Below are 22,011 nucleotides of genomic sequence, written 5' to 3'. Positions count from 1 at the left end.
ATTTGTCAGCTTAAACCCACCACCGCACGCGCTAAGTTCGTAAACAATAATCTTGCATCTCTTTCTTACTTGCGTCTTAAATGACGATGACATTTTATTATTCCTCGGCAGTTTTGCCCGCACACAGTGGAGTAAAGAAATTCGCTAAAACACACTTCCAGCTCACCCCACATCTGATAGAAACAAGAGGGGTGAATCACTCTACAGAGAAAATGCAGAAGTACACAACAGTGTCCACTGGCGAGTATTCCGGAAGGTGAAAAAAACCTACCGGGCGCAGAAGTGTAGTCCTCGGGTAGCTACACTATGAAAACCAATTCCACCAGAGTAAATTAGACCGGCACGAACAACGCAGTATATTTTTTTTTCTCCCGATCTCTTTTCCTCTTCTGCCATACTCAAGCAACCAACTGTGAAACGCACCGCAGATTGCTCTGCAGTGTAATTATTGTGCGTGATGTCTACTCGTGTGAGAAAGTACACCATAGCACAGACAGACTTCCAAGCAAGAACAACATTGATCAAAATTTCCGTGTAAATTTTCAAAGTAAATTGCGTTATAAATCACTCGTACACTAGCGCCGCCTGGTGACTTTATCGCTACAATAAATTTTTTTTCGCTGGTGCACGAGGCTGGCGGTACTGGTAGCGCTATCTGGTTACGAATTGCTACTACAAAAAACTTTACACAAGTTTGGAACTCAGCTTGGACGTCTGTCTGCGACCATAGTTTATTGTCTCGCAAGAGAGAGATTTCAGATTTCACCGCAGTGCTTTCAGGAAGCTCAACAGAGAAAAATCGTTTGTCGCTCTCTTCTAGCATCAGCGTTGATTTGCTCTTTAGTGTGAGAGCAGTCGTTTCGCAGTGCAAAATGTTCTCCTGCACTCTAGAGGTTTTCTGAGGAGAAAAGACAAGCATGCTGCCATCGGTGTTGATGTCCGCTGCTGCTGCCTGCTGCTAGTAAACTGATTTGCTTGATTGATTGATTGATTTATTTTGAAGGGACTTTAACCCTAAACGGTTATTCGTCCCTACTGATTTGCTTGAGGAGAAACAGTCTCTTATATAGCCCAAATAGTGCATTCCCGCCTAACTAGGTACTCCATTCTGTCGTCCTTTTTAGGGAAAGGCAGCAAGCGACCAATCAAAAGTCGACATTTGCGTTTCGACAATGTTCATCAATTTTCAATAGTACAATAGTTCGAACAATCAGATTACTATTTTCTGCATTTGGACATGATGCTTGAATGATTTTCCAATCGATTGCTGCAAAAATGACAGAAATCGGTTGAAAACTGACTGAGTTTAAAACGTTTGAAATTGGACAATTTTCGTGACACTCTCGATGTTTTCGGTTTTGAAATTGGATCCCTGTATTGAAGTTGGGTCCCTGTATATGTTGCCGAAGGACGTATTCTACGTCAAAAGGGATCGTAGAGTTGAAACGTGATGTCACACTCAAGCTAACCTCCAATCCCCCATATGTCACAAAATATCACAGTAATCGAAACCCGATGGCCTTGGATGCGTGACATCATAAATGGATGGTCTCTAAGCTCTAAATATTTTGTATGGACCGTGGACATTACACAGACCCCCCCCCCCCCCATAGCTGTCCACGTGGAATGTGGATGGTCCCATACATATTTTATAGTTCGCAATGTGACACATCACGCACACTACCGCTGATGTCGAAATACAAGACGCAGCGCGAACACGGCAGCAGATGGTGCTAGTGCTACTATCGTAAAGTACTGGTATCATACTGAACGATGATTTTATTGAAAATTTGTTCGAAGTGTTATGTCTGTTAGTCTGTGCTGAAAAGTTAACAATAAAAAATCAGCAGTCAAAGCGAACCATACTTGGCAACTCATGCAGCCCCTAATTTAGTTCCCGATTGTGATATTTATGTTTATTTTACATTTGGTCTGCGAGCGACTAGACCGAGCCAAGCGCCAAACACATTGTTTTGAGTAATTGTCATTTGAAGTTTGACCACCCATAAATTGATCGTGTTGAAACTTATCATTAATTCAATGTTAACACGTAATAAATAGGGCTTAATGAATGTCCTGTATTTACTACAACATATCAACTTGACTATTAAACGAGCTAATTTTTCTCACTAGTCAAACGTAATACATAGATATCAACGCTGCTTTAACTTTAAGTCCAATCTGTATCAAAAATTATACAGCTGATAGACAAGCAAAGCTTTATGTCTGTTGCTCTATTTCCTGGTGCCAAAGCGCACCAAGTGCTAAGTGTTAAGATAGTATCAATATGAAATGCTCTGGTATTTTAAAGCAGGTATCATCTAATTTTATTGATTTAACGTATGTTATCCCAGTCCTGACGTTTGTTACAAGAAAAAATTTAATTTTATTTGAAAAATATCAAATTAGAATAAAATGCACTTGGTTCGGTCTGGCTCAACAAGATCTTGAAAAAACGTGATGTGCCCATTGAAACAAAATTCGGCTCTACAAAAACCACCTGGCTGTTTATTTATCTAATTCTGATGACAGTCGTATTAACGAGCTGTCCAAAGCGGAGAAATCAGTTACTGGTTAAAATAAATCGCAAAGTTTGCTTTTAAATCACAAACAATCACTTTCTGTAGATGCTATGTCTGTGTTTACGGTTCACTCTGGTCGAACGTAATTTCGTTTTTTTCACAAAGTGCTATAGAGATTTTTTCTTATAACACGCCTATGAACTGTTCAAATGATTTCATTCTTTAATGGAACATAGATTATCAGTTTGCACACCCACTGGTGCTAATAACTCAATTTTAAAGAAAATGGCGCTTGGCTCGGTCTGGTCGCACGCCGACCATTTATTAATGCTAAAAAGTAGGAGGGTGGTACACGACCGCATAGTTATCGTAGGACTACAGTAGTTTTATATTTCTTTTTGAGGCTTTGTTTGATTTGAGCTCGTTTTACTTTTGGCACGGTTAAATTTTGGCACACATGTGCCAAAAACGAGCGATTATGTTTAATCACATTTTCTAGTTTTCTTGATTTTTTAACCAATTTAAGCTCAACATTCTCCAAAAGAAAGGTATTTCTTTATGTTGCCGAAGCGTATGGAATCGTTGAAACGGTTCTTGAGAAATGACTGGAACAAGTTCCGGTAATATATTGATCATGAACATGCCTCTAATTACTCGGATGGTAATATCAGTGTCTAGGTCGTCAGCTTAATTTCATCAAGCGACACCTCAAACGACTTGGAACTGAAACTAGTTTATTGGTCGCCATATCTACTGTTAATGTCGGCTTTGGCCATGAAAAGAGAATCGTTCATTTTTAGCATGGTTCGATTTTGGCAACAGAAAAAATTCTGGCGTGTTTCCAAAACCGAACATGGTCTGTATTTTTATTATTAACTAGCTGACCCGGCAAACTTCGTACCGCCGCCTTGAGTTTTATTGTTGTATTGCAAAACTGAAATATCTAACTGCTGCTAAAAAACATACCTACGATATGTTTCGGCTCTGATTTGTTTTTAGTTTTTTTTTTCAATCCTGCGCTCGTAAAATTCTACGTTTTTATTTCATGGAACATTATGAAGCACCTTTCAACCATAATCAAATCATTTCAATACATTTCTGCAAATAAACAGTCATTCTTTTAAATATTCTGAAGGAAATTTTTACACTATTTTTTCAATTATTCAAAAGCTTGGCTTACCCGGATCCGGAAACAGCAACCCGCACGATACTCTCAGGTCAGGTAAGCTACCAGATATAATTGGCTCCGTTAAACATTAAATTGTATTTGTGCCGTGTCAAATAAATTATAGATGAAGAAAAAAAAAAAAAGCTTGGCTTAATGCAAATATAGTAATACCCTCTTGCCTATCTCACTGGAACAGATTTTATAAAAAACTTCAGAATTCTAAATAATTCAAGCTTAAAATTCGGAATATACGAAACATGTGAAAGTGGTCAAGGCGGTCCTAGCCACTAAATTCTATATATTCCACAATGTCGGGGTCAGGGTCACGTGAATATGCGACATAGAGCTGTCCATGTGAGAAGCATGAATACTCGGAGTTTATGCCACAAATTTTCAGTGACTGTCCTTGGGTTTTATCAATAGTCATCGCGAATGCGCGACGCACGGGAAATTGCAGACGTTTATAACTTAACGGCAAATCGGTAGGAGTAATCGAGATACGCGGGATTATTACGACTTCTCCTTTGTAGTTTCTTGTCAGAATTGTCGCTTCAAGGACATTTGCCATCGGGTAGTGGCAGCAATGCATCTGTTCGGTGGTAAATTTGACCTTGAATCTATAAAGTAGTTGTATTTGAAAATATTTGATTAGCATTTTTCTCTCAATCGAGTGTTTAAGTTACCATACTTTATTTTTCTTTTGTTCAAGACTCGTTTGAAGACTATGGAAACTAAGTGTGTAACTGACGATTCTGAGATATATGGGGTGTCGAACGTCGGCGCATTTCGAGCTCGTCTTGTTCTTAACCGATCAACTTCCCTTCGGGACTCGTAGATTTCCTGACTTTCTAATATTCTATCTTCAGTGTTGCGAAGCCTGACACTCTTATTGACCTGCTACTACTCGTGTCTTAATTCGCAGAACTGGAACAAAAACAACGAATTTAATTTTAATTCAACGGCATGTTAAGTAATTGAACATTCCACTTACAACAACTTCATCTGAACAAAAAACACTTCGACCACAGCAGAAATTTGTCAAAGTCAACTGGAAGATATGCAAGAATCAGTTTGATCATGTAGATTAGGGAACATTCCTTTTATAAAATACCCTTAGCGGAATCTTCGTTAGAAAGCATCCCCACTACATGTGGAAGAAAATTAATCGAAACCAACTGAAATCAGTATGAATACTCCTCAGAATTTTTGCAAAAACACATTATTATTTTGAATCTATTATGTTTATTACGTACCGACAGTGTTTTCTTCTTTCTTGACAAACAGTCACAGCACAAATTAACAGAAACCGACGCTGAATTTAAGTGGCATCAACAGAAACCAATACGAAAATCGCATAGAACTATTCCATAAAATATTTAAAAAAATGAAGGCTATCGTTTAAGTACGCCCCGGTGATGAAAACTTGTTTCGAATTTTTCCGATCAAAGGCAACAAAAAATCGTTATTCACTAAAACTCACAGAAAACCTCTCAGAATCTCAGAAGGGCGGGAAATATCAAGGGTTGGTTTTGAACGTTTTATAACTTTTCCAGTTGATTTTCGTTATTGCCATGGCATAGTGACAATATGGTTTTGTCCTGAACAAAAATTTTCGCAAAACCTAATGGCCAACCATTTTTCGGGTATCTTTTTTTCAAACATACATGATACCAATTGTTTTTCACGTGACCATGTGACATAAAGCTATTTATGCGAGAATATGCATGTTTTAGGTTTAATGCCACCAGTTATCAGGGCTTTGGGCATTATTGAATATCACCAACTGCGGAGCGCGAAGGTACATACAGACGTTTGAAATTAAATGGTAAATTGGTAGGTACACGGAGCTTCGAAATTTTCGCTTCAATGACATTAATATTTCATCTGCTTTTTGAGGCAAATCTGCTGCCTAAGCACAGTGCAATTGACACTTCGCAACATTATAGTTTTAAGTTCAACAATTAATTGTAAATCTAGAGATTTGTAGGAATGCAATAGTGCCTATTTAACGAAACATGAGCAGAAATCAATGTTTTTTGAGAGGCAAAAACTACACGTTTCTTCTACCAGCTAACAGAATCATTGCAGCATGAGCAAATGTTTAGATCATTGACAGTCAGTGTGCATTTTAGAGAAAATTGAACAGATTGATTAGATCCGAGCAATGGTAAACTAAATCATCGCACATGTAGTGTTATTCTTGTTCTTCCTTTTCATTTATCAGATAAATAAAACGATTATATGCAACTTTGCTCAAATAAGCCAGAAATTTAATTTACATTATCAAATATATGCCCTTGAATAAAATCAAAGCCACGTTGAGAGTATTCACATGCATGTTGAGTTTGCTGCTACCACGCTATAGCGCTTTTGCAAAGGCTTTTGAAAAGGTGTAGTAGGCAGCGAAAACGAATATCACCTAATACGTGAATCAATAACAGGTGCTTGTTTACTCAACTACGACGCCTCAATAACGACGCTACAACAACTTGTCTACCGGTCATAGCCTACAATCATAGTAATCTAATGACGTTGTTCTCGGAGTAAAAGGCGGGAAAAACCGAAAATATATTTCTATTTTTTTTCTAACTTTATCAGTTGCTTATTGTTATTTCTATGGCCTATTAACTCGTCGAAGATGAAGACAAAACAAACACAAAAAGAATCATTCAAATCCGTTGATTCTACTTCGAGTGAAACGCCGTTATACAGACACCAACTTATTTTTATTTCATAGATTTGCAGCACTCTAATTAGGAAAAAAATCACTTTAATATTGATGAATACCTTTCATTATAATACATATAGAATTTTATAAACATTCAATTCAGGTCAATTAAAACAGTTTATCAGTAAACAGAATAAGAAAAAAATGAATCAATTTCAAAATACCAAAAAACAAAGAAGATGCTATATTTAAAAGTCATATGTCTGTTATCTTCAAAAATAAATCGGGTTAGAATGATAAACAACATTAGCCACAGCAATTAATTTTTGCATAGTATGTTGTTGTTCAATTGGAAGTAATGTTACGGAAAGTAATATCATGTTGAAGATGCTAATGTAAACAAATTTTTAATTGGAAAATACAAATACAAATGTGGGAACTCTAATATCAAGATGAAATGAATTTGGTTTCCCTTAATACCGCCACCGCGGGATTGCATCCCGATTGTCATATTGAACTAAATTTATTTAGCTAGCAAAATATAATCATCAGTACAGCTCGTTTAATTACCTTACGTAAACCTGTCTAATAGTGGAGGTGGTTACGAATTTTCCGAAAAAGCTTCACCTTCAAGACATCAAAATAGTCTAGGCCACTGTTATGCAGGAATTTTTTTGCCACTGTTATACAGGATATCACAGCAAGCAGTTGGTGTCTACTCATGAAGTCTGTGCCAGGCGTGATTGCATGTGATTGGTACATTGTTCGTGAAAATTCGACTTTGAAACTTTTATGAAATTTACACTGTTTAACAATGAAATGATAACGATAACCGAAGAATCACAAAATTGTCCATCATTTTATCAATCCAACGACATATTGATTATTGTGATCCATCATGTGGTTACATCAGTATTAACGTTTGAAATCTTTCATTCCAACGTTACACCTTGGTTTTAGTTTCTGCAGAATGTATCTCAATATAGTGCGGTTAGATGTAGTCCTACGTCAAAAGCATATTATTTGGTACATCAAGAGCAAAACTGTTTCTGAAATGAAGGTTTACTTCAAATAAGATAGCGTACGACGACAGAGCACGAAGCGTTAATCCCCTGAGAAACTTAGCGAAGAAATATTGTGTTTATTAAAAACAAGCAATATGAACTATTTACACGTGATACATAGTCAATAATTCGCATGCAAAATTAGTGTTATCACAAAAAAAGTTATTTCACGCTCAAAAACGACACTGACCCATCTTGCCCCACCTTACCCTACATATTAAAGCAAATCATTGATAAGACATACGCAAAAAAAAACAACTTCAACTGGTATACATAGATATACATTATTATTTAATCTTGAACCTTAAGTCTTCTATTAATTTTGAATAGATTCGTGCAGAGATTTGTTCTTTTTCTTTGAATGGATCACTTTACCATAAACGGGCGAAATTGTATTATCGCCTCAGGTGTATCGAATACTGTATAAAACATGTTGCAACATTACCTGTTCGACCACTTGAGGCGCTAAATTATAGCACAGCCTCTACCACCATCGCTGTGGGATCATACCCGGCTTAAGCTACTCACTTCACTCTCGTACACAGTCGTGTCTTTTAATCAAACATGCTGTTAGATTCGAATTGTTGCAAAGGTAGTAGTGATACAAACCAATGTTGTACGAAACTGTATTCGTCTTCGTCAGGTTGAGGAGAGATACCTTGTCTTCACTCACCACAAAACTCAGCGAACGTTCTGCCCAACAACACCGCCGGTCAAGGTCTCACGAAATTTATTGTTCTGTTGAAAATAGTTTTAGTAATTTGTGTTTTTCGAAGAACTGAGATATTATGTGTTTATTGTTAGTCGAAACAATATTTACTCGATTTGTGTTCAGGACGTAAAACCTGTCTGTGAAACTACGACTGATCAGCATTCATCAGTGAGAGCACAGTTGGGTGCCGTAGAAGAAATCAATAGCAGGAAGAAGCAGTAGTAATTGAATTATCTGTGATCATCTAAACAATACGCAATTATCAACGCGGGCTCGCAGTGTGTGAAAACGAGTAATTTAATTGAACGATTAGCAGTTGTGCGAAGTATCCCGCGTTCCAAATCAACAGATGCGAGCAAATTTTCCGTGCTTCTTTTTGTGCCACCACTGACGTACGACGACGTGCGAGGCAGCCAAAATTGACAAAAAATAAAATCTCCCAGCTGCTGCCCAGCATAGAGGAGGGTGCCGTGCGAGTGCGCGTCAGACTACAAGGCGGAGAATTTCAGCAGTGAGCAGAGGAGTGATGGATAATGCAGCGAAATTTGCCGAACTCGAGCAGGAAATCCGCAGGATAGACGTCGATGCAGACACCATCCAAGTGACTTACCAGTTGCGACACTTCGCCATCCTTTTCCAGACCCACATCGCAGACGATCAAACGCTGAGGTGAATATGAATGAGAAATACTTTTTAACGGATCTATGCTTCCTGAAACTTCTCGTCGTCGTCGAATACATTGGTTCGAAGTTGGTGCTCTGTAGGTGTGGTAAAGTTCATTGATCTTCCCTTATGGAGGGCTACACGAGTGTGTCCGTTCGATTGCGGGAACGTGAAAGTTGTAAAGGCTATGGTCTCAATTGATACCCCAAAAAATTCATGCGGGGAACAAATCTAGTATTGGTGAAATGTCAAGTCGAACAAAATGTGAACGTGCGGGAAGTGTGCATTGCCTTGCAGCAGGAGTCAGATGACTCATGTGGATATGAGGCAAATAGTTATAAATTATGTAATTATTATTAGGGACCTATTCATCGCTAATTTCGAACCAATTTTGTGTTTCGTTTATGCTTTCATGATGAAATATTCAGACAAAGATTAAATAAATTTGTGTTTAAATATAAACCTCTATGTACTTTACAGTGATCTGTTCACCTACCTCAACCAAACAGCGCTAGCTGATGGCAAGTTTGCGGTCAGCATGGCTGTTATCTTCGCATCCCGCCAGCTGGACGATCTTGTGATAAAGGAAACCAAGCTACGGAATGCAATGTTGACCATCCTGCAGCGAAATTTCCAGAGTATCGAAGAGCTGAAACGGGACAGTCTGGAGAAATTTTACAACTCGGTTACGCTGCTTGGTGAATACTACCACCGGAAGAAGTTCATTAATGGGAAGCGGGTGCTAATCTTGGGGCAAAGTTTACTGCTGCTACTAACGACAGAGTTAGAAAGTGAAATCAAAAAGTGTGAAGAGAATGATTCTCACACGATAGATCCAGAATTTGCAAAAGTGATTCTTTCCCAGGTGACACTGAATGGTGGTGAAGCGGCAATCGAGCACAAGCAAGAGATCGACGATCTGAACTATTCTATTCGAAAGTGTCTCATCAATGTACGCGGTTTAAGTTCCAGAACGAAAGCATATCTGCTAATGGCACTAGATTTATTTTACACGAACTTCAATTTGGGCACTAAATTGCTAGAAAAATTGTACGGTAAATATTTATTCGAACCAGATGAGAACGCTCCAACCAATCAACCCGAAACCGTACAAAAATCTGATCAGACCAACTCGGACAAGACCGCGAATTCGGAGCCGAACAAAAGCAATTTCAAAAGTGCAAATACTAACAACATAGACAAGACTGATAACGTGAAAAAGATGCGCGCAAAACCATTACCCCCCAAACCGAAGAAAAAAGAAGACAAACCGGTTGAGCCGCCGGTCGTAAAAACAACGAATACAGTTGCGAAGAAACCTGCACACACCGTCAATCATCGGCCACCTCTAAGTCACACTTCGCCGAGAAAAGATCAACGACCAAAACCACCTCCTAGCCAGAAAACATTGCCGCATCTTAGAACACCTCCGGAAAAACTCAAACCAGCCTTAGTAATCAATCGTACACCACCCAAGGCTCCAACGAGCAATAATACCGTAAGAAGCAAAACTCCGGAAAATCCCTCGGTGTTGAAGCAGAACTGCAAAGGACCCGGCAAGGGCAATTCCACCCCAACCAACAGCACTCCGATGCAGAACAGTGTCTGCCGCAAGCTTCTAACAGTACCAACAACGCCTGAAGAAGACAACGTGGAAAATCTCGCCTGGGATGATCTGACACTGGATGACGAGTCGCCGCAGAAAATCAATCCCCACACAAAGTCGTTCCTGTCCTTCCTAGCACAAAAATGAAGTTGCAAATGTGCAACGTGCCAATCAACGTGCCTCTAATGTAGGAGTTAAGGGTATATAGTTTCCACAATTTTGCATTTTAATTTGTCTGTGGTAAATGTCCGTTTGTGATATTGCACTTGATAGTTTTTAAAATTTGCACGCAAGCAGCTGGAAAGTAAGCGTTTTCTTTCGTTAGGGTAAAATTTTTAATTGTGATTGTATTAGTTTTCTATATATTTTTTTCTGCTGTAAAAAAACTGATAAAGTTTTCATCAATTTAAAATTGATCGATTTAACTGCATTTTGTTGCTAGATAAACTCTTAACTTTAAATGATACTTAAACTGTAAGCTACGGATCGTAACGTAAGGGTAGACTTGCTTATGTTTCTTCTTTTTTTTTTACATGCTCTAGCGATAGAGAATTTCTTTGCTCTCGTCTCAAACTGAAAAGTGACAAACAACAGACATATCAATTGTGAGCAAAATGTGTTGTAGAATAATTTAAAAAAAAACAATCAATTGTATTGTTAATTGTGACAATAAAACATTTTTTATCTTTATAAACTAAGCTTTTCAATAGACACGAAGAGTTGTGGTTAAAAAATCACGTAGAATGGAAAACTTAGTTTGTGTTTAAAGCAAATCAATGATTAATAATAACCAGAAATACGACGATCTGTGGAGAAGCTGGCGTAAGGCGTGATGTTATTTTGCTAGACAAAGCCAGTTTACTGTGAAGGTTAATTTAAAAACTAGTATCAAGATGAACGTTTTCGAAAAATTCAAAACGATTCTTGTATTTTTTTTTTCTTTGAATTTGCACTACAAATCAGACGCTGACTTTGGAAATCAACCATTTGAGCAATAATTTCTTTCCGATTTGAAAAAATAAACTGTACTCTTTCCGTTGATAATTCGAACGTGAAAACTTCCGGAATACATCTACTTTACTTGGAGTTCACAGAAAGAAGGAGGAAGTACAAATAAGCTTTCATCGGAGAGAATATTCCTGCCCATAGCAACCACAAATAATCAAAAATATACGAAATGGGTTTAGTTTTAAAAGCATTAGACAACGGATAATAACATAAATATAACATAAATACAAAAATTGAGGTCAAAGACGGATAAAAATGCACAACGAATTAATGGTTTCATCATGACAAGCAACTTTAAGCCTAATTCAGTATACAGAAGAATACAATTTAAAACTTGAGGCATTCAAACACAGCACTGACAATAATTCATTCAGTGCGTGCTTCGGCGGAATTCCGCGATTTTATCCGGCCAATTGGATCTATATTTTCTAAAGCTTGTGATTTGCCTATGAAGCTACTTTAGCTAAAGAGTTTCTTAGAGTGTTCATGAACAAATGTTACCTAGTTTGCTTTCTACTCAAATGAGTTAAATACCACTATCTGTTAGTTGTGAGCGACAATCGAAATAGTTGATTCTCATAAAATAGGCAGCACCGTCAGGGCTGCCACTTGTTGAAACGCTAGTATTTGTTATTCGCATTAGCTAATACACCTTATTCTGAGAGGAAGATAACTACTTCCTGGTTTATATCTAGCAGAAAATAATAGATTGGCTCTCAAAGTTTGCTACTCGCTTCAAAGTTTAAATATTCAAATTACGCCACACTATTCGTGTTTTGCTTTGTTCCTGCCTGGTAACTACCCATACTAAAACTGAAGGGTGGGAAAAATTTACTAAATGTTGTTTGGTGAACACATTGCCATGTATTATAGTCGGTTCAGTTCGAATCATTGACTTCGATTCATCTTTTATGCTACTTTTGAGACCGAATCATTCTCGCAGTGTGCCGTAAGCCTAGTTTTGTCCAATTTCAGACAACCATCACAACATCAATGGAACGACCGGTGTTCATACAAACCATCAACCAAATTTACAACCAAACGAACAAATGTTCCTGTCTCTTTTAGCCTAATAGTACCGATAGTGAGTAGTACGAGGTTGTAGCAGCTGCTGGTGTACAGCACTCGACTTTTCCTGCTATAGAAGATTATTAATCTGTCCCATCTAAAAGATATAACGCAACACACATTTTGCAACAGCAAAGACGTGAAAGAAGGTTATCTGATTCTTACCAGCGACCTCCGGTGCGCTTCCTTCTCCAGTACGACCTGTGTTTGCTGAGGAGAGAACTTCAGAACAGCTGATATCACCTTCACTAGCGTCGAACTGTTACCACTCACGTTACCACTGAGATACTGCGAGGTACAACATAAATCAGTTACATTACGTGCCTTAAGCTTTGATTTAAAAAAAAGAAAACCTACCTGGAATAGAATATTCCTTAAGTATTCAAATTCGGTGTTGGCTGCTATACCTTCACTATGATGCATTGAAACCTAAAAAAAAAGAAAAAATAACATTTAAACTGACCTCAATTCCTCGCTCTCGAAAGCTATCCAACTTACCAAGGTTTCGTCCAACTGACGGGAAAGCTTCTCGTTCTGCAGCTTCAACCGTTCGTTCGACTGCTCCAGGATAAGATAATTTTCACACTTTTGTTCAAGGAATAAGTTTCTGTTCGATACGTCTTGCACCTCGTGCATGATCTTTTTCAATTTGTTCTCCAGTTCCTCCTTTTTATTGTGCAATTCGTCAAATGCACGACTCTTTTCCTCACCATTATCGCCACGCTGTGGTTGCTGTTCTTTGTATTGCTCAATTTCCGCTTGGAATCGCCGAATATTCTCCTCCGTTTCGGCACTAAATGAATTGAATTTCTCCTTTAATTGCACATTCTCTTGCTCCAGTCCGAACTTTTCGGCCATTGCAGTATTTAACTCACTTTTGAGTTCATCTAAATCACGAGCGTAGTTAGCATTTTCCAGCTGCAACTCGCGATTGACTAGCGACTCCTTTTGCAACCGTTCACATTCTTCAATGCTTGATTTCAACTGTTGCCGTAAATCAGCCGTCTCTTGTTCGTTCAGAGTACTTGCTTTCGTTGCTGCTTCCTCCAGTGCGGCCTGCGCTTGTTCTAGTTTGCCACTGAGTTGCTCCTGCGTTCGTACAGCCTCGTCCAACTTGCTCTCCAGACTACGCTTTTCTTCATCCGTCCGTTTAACAAATTCACTATGTTTAACCTTTTCTGCTTTAAGCTCATCGCTACTCTTGCTATGATTATTCAACGTTTCTGCTAAGCGTTTTTCCGCTTCGCTCTTGCCATGCTCCAGCGTTAATATCTTTGCCTTCATTTCGTGTTCTTTACCCACAAACTCATTGATCAATTTCTTAATCTCTTGATCCTTCTCCTCAACTATCTGCTCATTCTGGCCTATTTTAGCCTTCATTGTATTGACCTCCGTTTCTTTGGCTAACGCAGACGCCTGTAGTTTGGAGTTCTCATCCTTTACTGAGTGCAGCTCTCCCTCCAGCTGTTTGATCAATGTGTTGAGGTACTCGTTTTCGATTTTGATCTCTTCGTAGTTTTCCAACTTTTTCTCCAAATCGGTAGCATTTTTACTGACTGATTGTTTCTCTTCGTTTACCTTTTTTATCAACGTCTCATGCTCTAGCAAACGTTTCTGGTTGCTGTTCTTCATCGAATCTATTTCGCGATGTAGAGCGTTGTTTTGCTCCTGAATCGTCTGCTTCTCTTCTTCAAGTTTTGCTTTTAGTTCGTTTTGCTTGCTCTTAAGATAATCGTTCTCCAATCGCACTTTATCTATCTCTTCCTTCAAAGCATCACACTCCCCAGCTAGCGTTTGTTTCTCTCGTTCCAATTCCTCCGAGGACTGCTTTACTCGAGATAGCTCTTCAAGCAAACATTTGTTGCTATCCAGCACACATAACTTTTCCTTTTCCTTCGCCTCTAGCTCATCTTGCAACGAGCGATGCTGATGATCTAACAGTTCTTTTTCATTGAATAACTTTGCATGATCTCCCGCACATTGATTCAGCTGATCGCTGGTTGTTTTAACCTTTTCCTCCAACTCTTGGCATTTCTTTTTCCATTCTTCACAGTGAGCCGTCATTTCCTTCACTTTTTTCTTCTCATGCTTGGCAGCAGTTTCAGCCTCTTGTAACGCGGTTTGCAGTTTCTTAATCTCTTCCGCAGTTCGACGATTGCTTTCCTCTAGTAGGCAGTTCTTTTCCGCAAGTTGCGAGTTTTCACATTCCACCTTCTGTAGTTTACTCTCGCTTTCCTTTATCTTCGTCTGCCACTTGTGAGAAGTTTCCTTGTCCGCCTTGCCCTTCGTTTCTGTGTGTTGACGCTGCAACCGTTCAATTTTGTCCTCTAAGGTTTGCTTCTCGTCCAAAATAACAGAATGGGAATTCTTCACTTCCTTCAATTGCTCCTCCAGGCGACCAATTTCCTGCAGAATATTGGTTACTTGCGCCTTGAGTTCTGTTTTCTCGCGAATTTCCCGCTCAAGGGTCTTTTCTAGATCTTTCTTCTCATTACGCAGTGATTCCACTTTAGATTTCAAAGTCGCAGCCTCTGCTGCAAAATCTTCTTTCTCTTTTTGAACACCGTCTAATTTTTCCATCAACTCTTCCTTTTCTTCCAAAATGCGTCTATTTTCGTCTGATTTCAACTTTATGACATGGTTGAGATCCCTTGTCGTTTCCAACAAACGCTCTTCTGCCTGCGCTAGACTCACTCGCATCGATTCCTGCAAGGAGCGAAGTGCTTCCGACTCGGAGTTTTCATTGATAATTTTCAAATTGCGAATTTCTTCAGTGAGGGAAGCTTTCTGCTGCAGTAAACCATTCATCTCCTGCTTGCAACTCTTGATATCACCAAGCAGCTGCTCGTTCTGAGATTTCAAACTACCCTTTTCTTCTGTCATTTTTTTGAATTTTTCATTAACCTTTTCCAGCTTATCCTTGAACTTTTGCAGCTCTAACGTGAGATGATTATTTTGGTCGAAAACCTCTCTCAGTTGTGCTTCTATGGTAGCACGATCACTGTGGTCAGTTTCTTTTTGGGAGTTCAAAAGTTTGTTCACTTCCTCAAGGCGATCTATTTCATTATCTTGTTCGGTTATCTGCTGTTCTTTCACCTCTAGCTCTTCTCGAGCAGCAATAAGATTTGCACTAGCTTCTTGGTAAGCTGATTCCTGCTGTGTCAGCTGCTTTTGTAATCGTTCGATGGAAGCTTCCTTTTCCAGTAAACTATTCTGTAAGGATTCTATCTTCTCAGTGGTTCCTTTTGTTACATTGTCATATTCCTCTTGTTTCTTACGAAGACTATCCATCGTTTTTTGAACAGTTTGTTGCAGTTCCTCTCTACTAGTCGTTAAATCCCCGATCTGCTGCTTTAAAGTATCGATCTCAGCAGTGGAATCGACGCTTTTGGCCAAATCTTCTAGTTCTTGAAGCTTTTTAAAAGAATTCTCTTTTTCAGTGACCGCTGTAGTCAAATTTGCCTCCATCTCTGATAACTTTCGCGACAGTTCGTCTCTTTCTTGTTCAAAATTAACGCAAGCATTTTTCCATCGATTTTTTTCTTTCTCTAATTCAAGTATTTTACGTTCGAATTCTACAAATTTAGATTCGAGTTTGTTTTTTTGATCATTGCAGGAGGTAACTGTGCTTTCAAGGTCTTTCACTCTCGCTGCTGCTTTTTCCGCTGTCGCTAACTTATTTCGCATCTCACTTATCTCCTTGCCCAGATTATCTTTATCGGACAGAGATTGTTTCATGTTTTTCTCAATGTTTTGCAATTGTTCTTTAAGCCTGCGAACCTCAGATTCTTTACTCTCCAATTCCGAATGTATTGCCATTTTATTTTCGGCCACAGTTAATGCTTGCTCTTCTTCTCGTTGCTTAAACAAAGTAATTTCTGTTTCTAAGGTTTCTTTAACTTTCAACTGCTCCGCTAGTTTACTTTCCAATACTGAAATCCGTTGCTCGAGGTTTTCACCAACGTCGTCACCAGCTAGTGTAATCAAGTCTTGTTCTTCGCTTTTCACACTTGTTCCATCCGGTCGATCACCAACGGCTTCAAGTTTCGTTTTCAATGTTTTCACAACACATTGCAATTCGTCAATCTCCATCCGCAGAGCTCCATCCAGATGTGCTTTGGCTTGCTGTTCTAGTGAGCATTGCTCCCGCAATTCGCTTATTCGCCGCAGCGCTTTGTCTTGTGTTTCTACCAGCACCGATCGGGCTTTGGTGTTATCCTTTTCCAGCTCACGATAACGTCGTGCCAGTTCGGTGTACCGTTCTCGATATTTCTGGTAGCGATCCAGTGCTTTTTTGTACGCTTGGAATAGCTTATCCTTACTCACCAAATCCAACTGGCCATTGGTCGCGGACGATGCGCCCGACACCGACTCCGTTTCGCTGGCCGACACGTCGATATCGGTCTCCAAATGGTAGATCTAAAAGAGTAGTTGGATTAAAATCGGACCATTTTTGCGTGCAAATGTTCAAGTACCGCCGGAGATTCATAGGCAGGTAACCGAAACGAGACGTCACTAGCCATGGATGAATTTGACAAGCGACGAATGCGGTTTACGGTGGGCAAAACGCCATTGTTGTGAGCTGCACTTCCAGCGGTGATGTTAGAAAGAAACGAACTGTTGCTGATATTGTTGCTAACGATACTGTCGTTGTTGTTGTTGCTGCTACTATTGTTGGCAGCACTAGGCGTCGAGCTAGACGACGCACTGCTATTACCCAAGGAGTTATTGTTCAGCTGATTCTGCTGAACGGGGGTGCTGGTGCTATTGCTACTGTTCAAAACTTGCGATTGGCGCAACGGAGAATTTTGAGGTGTTTCTACAAATAGCAAATTAGTAAGTTGTTTCGGAAAAAAAAGTTTTTAATTACCATCTTCTGTAATGCTAAAGAAGTTTTCACTCCCAGATATTTCAGAGGTGGTCGAGGATGCGGAACTGACTGCTGCCTGTAAAACAAAAAATAAAAAATATAACGTTATTCATTTGTGCAAACTTTCATACCAACTATGGAAAGCTGCGGATTCTGTACCTACATTCTTAATGCGAATAAATATATTTAGTGCAACAACAATAAACTGATTGCCGTACAAGAGAAAGACGAACAAATAAGCTTAGCTGACGAAAGCTAGTCTTAAAAGCTTACGCCTTCAAAATCTAAGTCTTAAGTAACATTACAAAATAATTAGACAATTTTACGCAGGTCTAATTTTATTTTTATCATCAATAAAACTTTGATAAAAGCCACATCCCCTCAAATACTGCTGCGAGTTTCGATTAAGCAATTATCAACAAAAAAACATCAAGCTTTTTGTTTTTCTGTTTATGCAAGGAGTGGCCAGCGATAAAAGCTGCTGCTGCTCATCACAGACGACAAATGGTGAGCGGTTTAAACCACGATAGCGTGAAATGTGTGCTAGTAAAAACAAATTCTGCAAAACAAGAGAAATTCACACGTCGCATCTATTAGCTGCTTGCGGCGTCAACCGTATAGTAAATAAGTATCTCTAGCAAAAAGAAGACAAAACGCAAAAAATTACGAAACGCCACACAACTTGGTGGGGTGGAATCTATGAACCAACAAACACAAAACCACTGACGCGTAATTGCATTTTCTTCCGATGAAGAAAAAAGGAGTCTCCACACGGAGTAGACACTTTTTATCTAATGGAACTGATTGGATAGTAATGTAAGAACTCCTCCCACCTGCAATCCTTTGGAAAGTTGCTCCAGTCTTTGAGGCGATTGTTTCACCTCTTCGGTGATCTTTTCCTTTAGCTTTCGGAACATATCCACTTCTGTAAATAGGTCACTTTTCACGCAGACATTGTTCCTTTTGATGGTACTTTATTTTAAAATCTGTTCGCTACGTAAAACTGGACACAATTAGGAGAAATTGCACACAAAATTACTTGCACAGATGGAATTCTGATTTCAAGACAAAAAAACTACGTGTAAGAAAATTTTCATTTCGCAAAAGTGACAGCTCTGATATTGCACAGTGAGAGTTGCCAAGTTTGCTTTTAGGAAAAAGAACGTCGAAATTGTGACAATAGTTGAAGTAAAAATCATACATTCATATTTTTGACAGCGAATAAAATTCAATCAGTTGCACAATTTTTCCGGTACAAGCCATCGTTTATCTGTACAAAACTTCTAACATTTAGTCAAACTGTACAGAATGCATATGAAATATGCAGAATGTTATAAATATCTTTATTGGTTGACTTGGCAACTCTGTCTGTCACTGGTTGCCTGCATTCACGGTGAAAAATTCTCACATCTATTTCAAATATTTTTGCAACCTTTGCTCACTATAGGACAAGACGTGACAAGAGAAACCAAAAATCACCCAAAGTTCTGTCAAAGTGAAAGCCCTCTCTGATTGGTCGATTTTATTTAGCGCACTGTTAAGTTTTATTATTAGTCAGTATGGTTGGCCGTTCTGCAAAAAAGGCAAGCGGCGTGCCGAAAAATTAAAATGTTTTATGAGGGCAATTTTGAACGAAAAGAAGAATAACTAGAAGCTACTTGTCACGTCCTGTCCTATAGTTTGCTCATAGATTCATTTTTTCTGCAGGCCGATCAGACCGCACTCGAAATTGAAGTTATTAAGCATTGGTTTTATTGAAACTCTCATGATTTGGATGCAGCATAAAAAGTCTGATTCTGTTGACTTGGTTCATTGGAATTTGTTTGGATGAAGTGCAAAGCTTTTGAATGTGGAGGAATCTTAATACATACACATACATAAGACATCCCGCATAATCAAAAACCATTGCTGAAGCGGTAAGGATTTTAACTTTACTTAGAGCAAGCGCACCGGTGAGTTGCCATTTGAGTTGCTACTTTCACAACGCTGGCCGTTGCTATTTTGGATAGCAACCGATTTTCGCACCGGTCGTTGCTAATGGGGATTACCAATTCCACTATTTCTTTTTCACATCGGTTTTTTTACTTGTGCGTACATGGATTTTTTCATCCTTACAGGTTTATTTAAAGTAATTTCGTAAAAGTGGGCGCGTCCCGCAACGTTGGCTTAAACGACTATTCTACTGAAAGCTGGTGAACTTTCATTAGTTGTATTCTGTATTCTATGATGTTTTGGTTCCCACAGTTTGCTATTAATATTTGAAATTTGCCACCAAAAAAAGAAACTTGAATATATAACGCGGAAATTGTTTTCGAGTACACTATTCGTTCGCTAACTGGGCTGAGGGCCTAGCCCAGTTAACGAATGTCGCTCGCTAACTGGGCTGACATTTCAAATGTCGTCAAATACCGAGGGGGATTTCGATGTAATGGCGCTAGGCAAATCTCCCTCAGCGAAAATTGGAAAATGTTTAAAGACAAATACACTAAAAATCCTGATTGATGAAATGAAAAATAATACATTGTCTTTAGCTTTGCGTGTGCTTTATTTACACTAACCGTCTAACGTCTGGTGGATCGCATGTCCCGATCAGAAAGAAAAAACAAAAATGTAACAGAAGTTGTTAGTTTGTTACGGGAAAACCCTTACAGGCTGTGTTTTTAATTTGGTCCCGTTAGGTGTTAAAATAACAGAAATTATAACAGAAATGACTCTACTAGTATCAAACACATATCAAAATTTGTTACTAATATATCAGCTTTCTAACAAAATAAGATAGTATATAGAACAATTTAATAACAAACATTGTTGGAAACAACAGGTTTTGATAAAAACGAAAAATTAGTTAGACTTGTTTCAGAACTACTTCATTTCACGTTTTGTTATTGTAACTCATTCAGATTCAATTTTGTTATTAAAATTATGTGGAAAATTACAAAATTGTATCAAAATATGTTATTTGTATTTCACGTTGATATAATTTTGTAATTTTTTAGTTATGCTCTTCTGATCGGGGTGTGATGACAACCAAAATCCATTGAACTGAAAAAATCGATCTCAATTCACTATTCATGAGCCCCTATCTCGTTTTGACAGCGTTATGTCAAACGCTGATTTTTGACGTTCATCTGCTTTTTAACTGGGCTATAGCCCAGTTAGCGAACGCCCAGTTAAAAAGCAGCCCAGTTAAACAGCACCCAGTTAGCGAACAGTTACTGTATTTGGTTGATTCTAGTGATGAAGAAAGTGATTTCGCCAAACAAATTTGCTTATACGCGATTAAGAAAAGGGTTTTTGGAAAGATTCGGGGCGGCTCTCAGCCTAGTAAATAGCCAAACATTGACCGCCATACGGAGGAATACAGATGACCGGTCAATACAGATGACCATTTCCAACGCCGCTTTCGAACGCATCTCAGGTTGTTTTTGAAGATTGAAACAGCGGTAAAGGAGAAATATGGTTTTTTATACAACGACCGAACTAAACGGGAAAATAGTTGGTAATACTCCCGAGCAGATTTGCTTAAACCTTCCAGGTATATTGAATAATATTGGCCAATATTGTGGGAATTTGCGCTTTCCGCATCGTGTAGGTTGCACACCAAAATGCCAACCAAAATGGTCATTTCAATAAAAAACCTATACAAAATGTTTACCTGCCCGAAAAAACACCCTGTGCAAAAATTCAGCTCAATCGGAAACAAAATTGAGTAGTAGTTCACGCCGACACTTGCGTTCTACGACGTGTTTAACAAGCGAGGCAAAACATCTCGTCTTCCGTGGCCGACCAATTGAGTCCGCATTCGAAACACTCATCATCTTCGTAATATTATTACGAACATTCACTATCGAGCACAAAGAAACAACAGTTTGACATTTCATCAAATAGACCTTTTTACGTACGAATGTATTAGTGCACCTAGTTGAGGAAAGTATTTACAAATCGCCTTTTTGTTTGCTATGCTATGTTTTTGGCAGCTGGACAAATATTCAGTTGAATACTTATTATAAGTTCTAAACTCGTTTCTGAATGAATTTTTCATTCGTGATCATGAATCGGGGGAAGCTGCTTAACATTATCGACCAAAAATGGTAAAAAGTGATAAAAAGTCGGAGCAACGAGATGCGATGATTTACATTTTGGAGGAAACAAAAGCAACTTTACATGAGTTTACACGTTCATTAGTGTGCGTAGGTGAAAAGTCACTAATCTCTATTGGCGTTGACGGTATTGCTGATATTTGTTTGGTTTCTGCGTGCGAAAAAGAAAGAAGGAAATATTTTTGCTTTTGTCATCACGCACATTTTGACAATTACATACGAGAGTTCACGTAGGTGCGAACAGCCTTCAAAATCTTTTTCAACGCGAATAAACCGAATAGCAACGATTCGGCTCTGGCATCACTGATTTGCCGGCAACGATTCGGCTCGTTGCTATCGCGTTGCCAAATTTAATAACTCGCTATTACCCGAGGTGGGGATTGCTATTTCCCAAACCAACATGGCAACGCCCGGTGCGGTTGCCGCGTTATGGTGGGGGTTGCCAAACTAGCTTTAGAAACTTCAATTTAGCCACTGGTGGGCTTGCTCTTAATGAAGTATGGTAACTGTTCGTGATAATATCTTTTATCAGTTATTACTGTACTAAATTGAATGACTTAAA

General features: G+C 38.7%; 2 protein-coding genes across 2 annotated transcripts; one reads left to right on the top strand and one right to left on the bottom strand.

Moving 5' to 3' along the window:
- The first annotated feature begins 8,066 nt into the window (after positions 1-8,066).
- LOC129721812 (uncharacterized) lies at positions 8,067-11,083 on the top strand. The gene is made up of 2 exons (XM_055674819.1): positions 8,067-8,803; positions 9,278-11,083. Exons 1-2 carry the CDS (start codon positions 8,661-8,663, stop codon positions 10,548-10,550), a joined length of 1,416 nt encoding a protein of 471 aa, XP_055530794.1. The 5' UTR covers positions 8,067-8,660; the 3' UTR covers positions 10,551-11,083.
- Positions 10,733-18,462, bottom strand: LOC129721811 (myosin-2 heavy chain). The gene is made up of 7 exons (XM_055674817.1): positions 18,183-18,462; positions 17,350-17,425; positions 16,955-17,298; positions 12,978-16,898; positions 12,837-12,908; positions 12,645-12,767; positions 10,733-12,576 (listed from the first exon to the last, which is right to left on the bottom strand). The coding sequence occupies exons 1-7, from the start codon at positions 18,264-18,266 to the stop codon at positions 12,550-12,552; spliced, it is 4,647 nt and encodes a 1,548-aa protein (XP_055530792.1). The 5' UTR covers positions 18,267-18,462; the 3' UTR covers positions 10,733-12,549.
- Between the last annotated feature and the right edge of the window lie 3,549 nt (positions 18,463-22,011).

Source organism: Wyeomyia smithii, chromosome 2 (assembly GCF_029784165.1).
Source record: "Wyeomyia smithii strain HCP4-BCI-WySm-NY-G18 chromosome 2, ASM2978416v1, whole genome shotgun sequence".
In the NCBI taxonomy this organism is placed as follows: Eukaryota; Metazoa; Arthropoda; class Insecta; order Diptera; family Culicidae; genus Wyeomyia; species Wyeomyia smithii.
This window is presented reverse-complemented; position numbering and strand designations above follow the sequence as displayed.

Bases quoted from the DNA above. Each gene is read 5' to 3' on its own strand.
- LOC129721812 (XM_055674819.1), top strand. From the start codon at position 8,661: ATGGATAATGCAGCGAAATTTGCCGAACTCGAGCAGGAAATCCGCAGG. The intron at 8,804-9,277 runs GTGAATATGAAT...TGTACTTTACAG, and splicing joins GCAGACGATCAAACGCTGAG to TGATCTGTTCACCTACCTCA.
- LOC129721811 (XM_055674817.1), bottom strand. From the start codon at position 18,266: ATGTTCCGAAAGCTAAAGGAAAAGATCACCGAAGAGGTGAAACAATCG. The intron at 17,299-17,349 runs GTAATTAAAAAC...TGCTATTTGTAG, and splicing joins CTTTAGCATTACAGAAGATG to AAACACCTCAAAATTCTCCG. The intron at 12,909-12,977 runs GTAAGTTGGATA...CTTTTTTTTTAG, and splicing joins GTCAGTTGGACGAAACCTTG to GTTTCAATGCATCATAGTGA.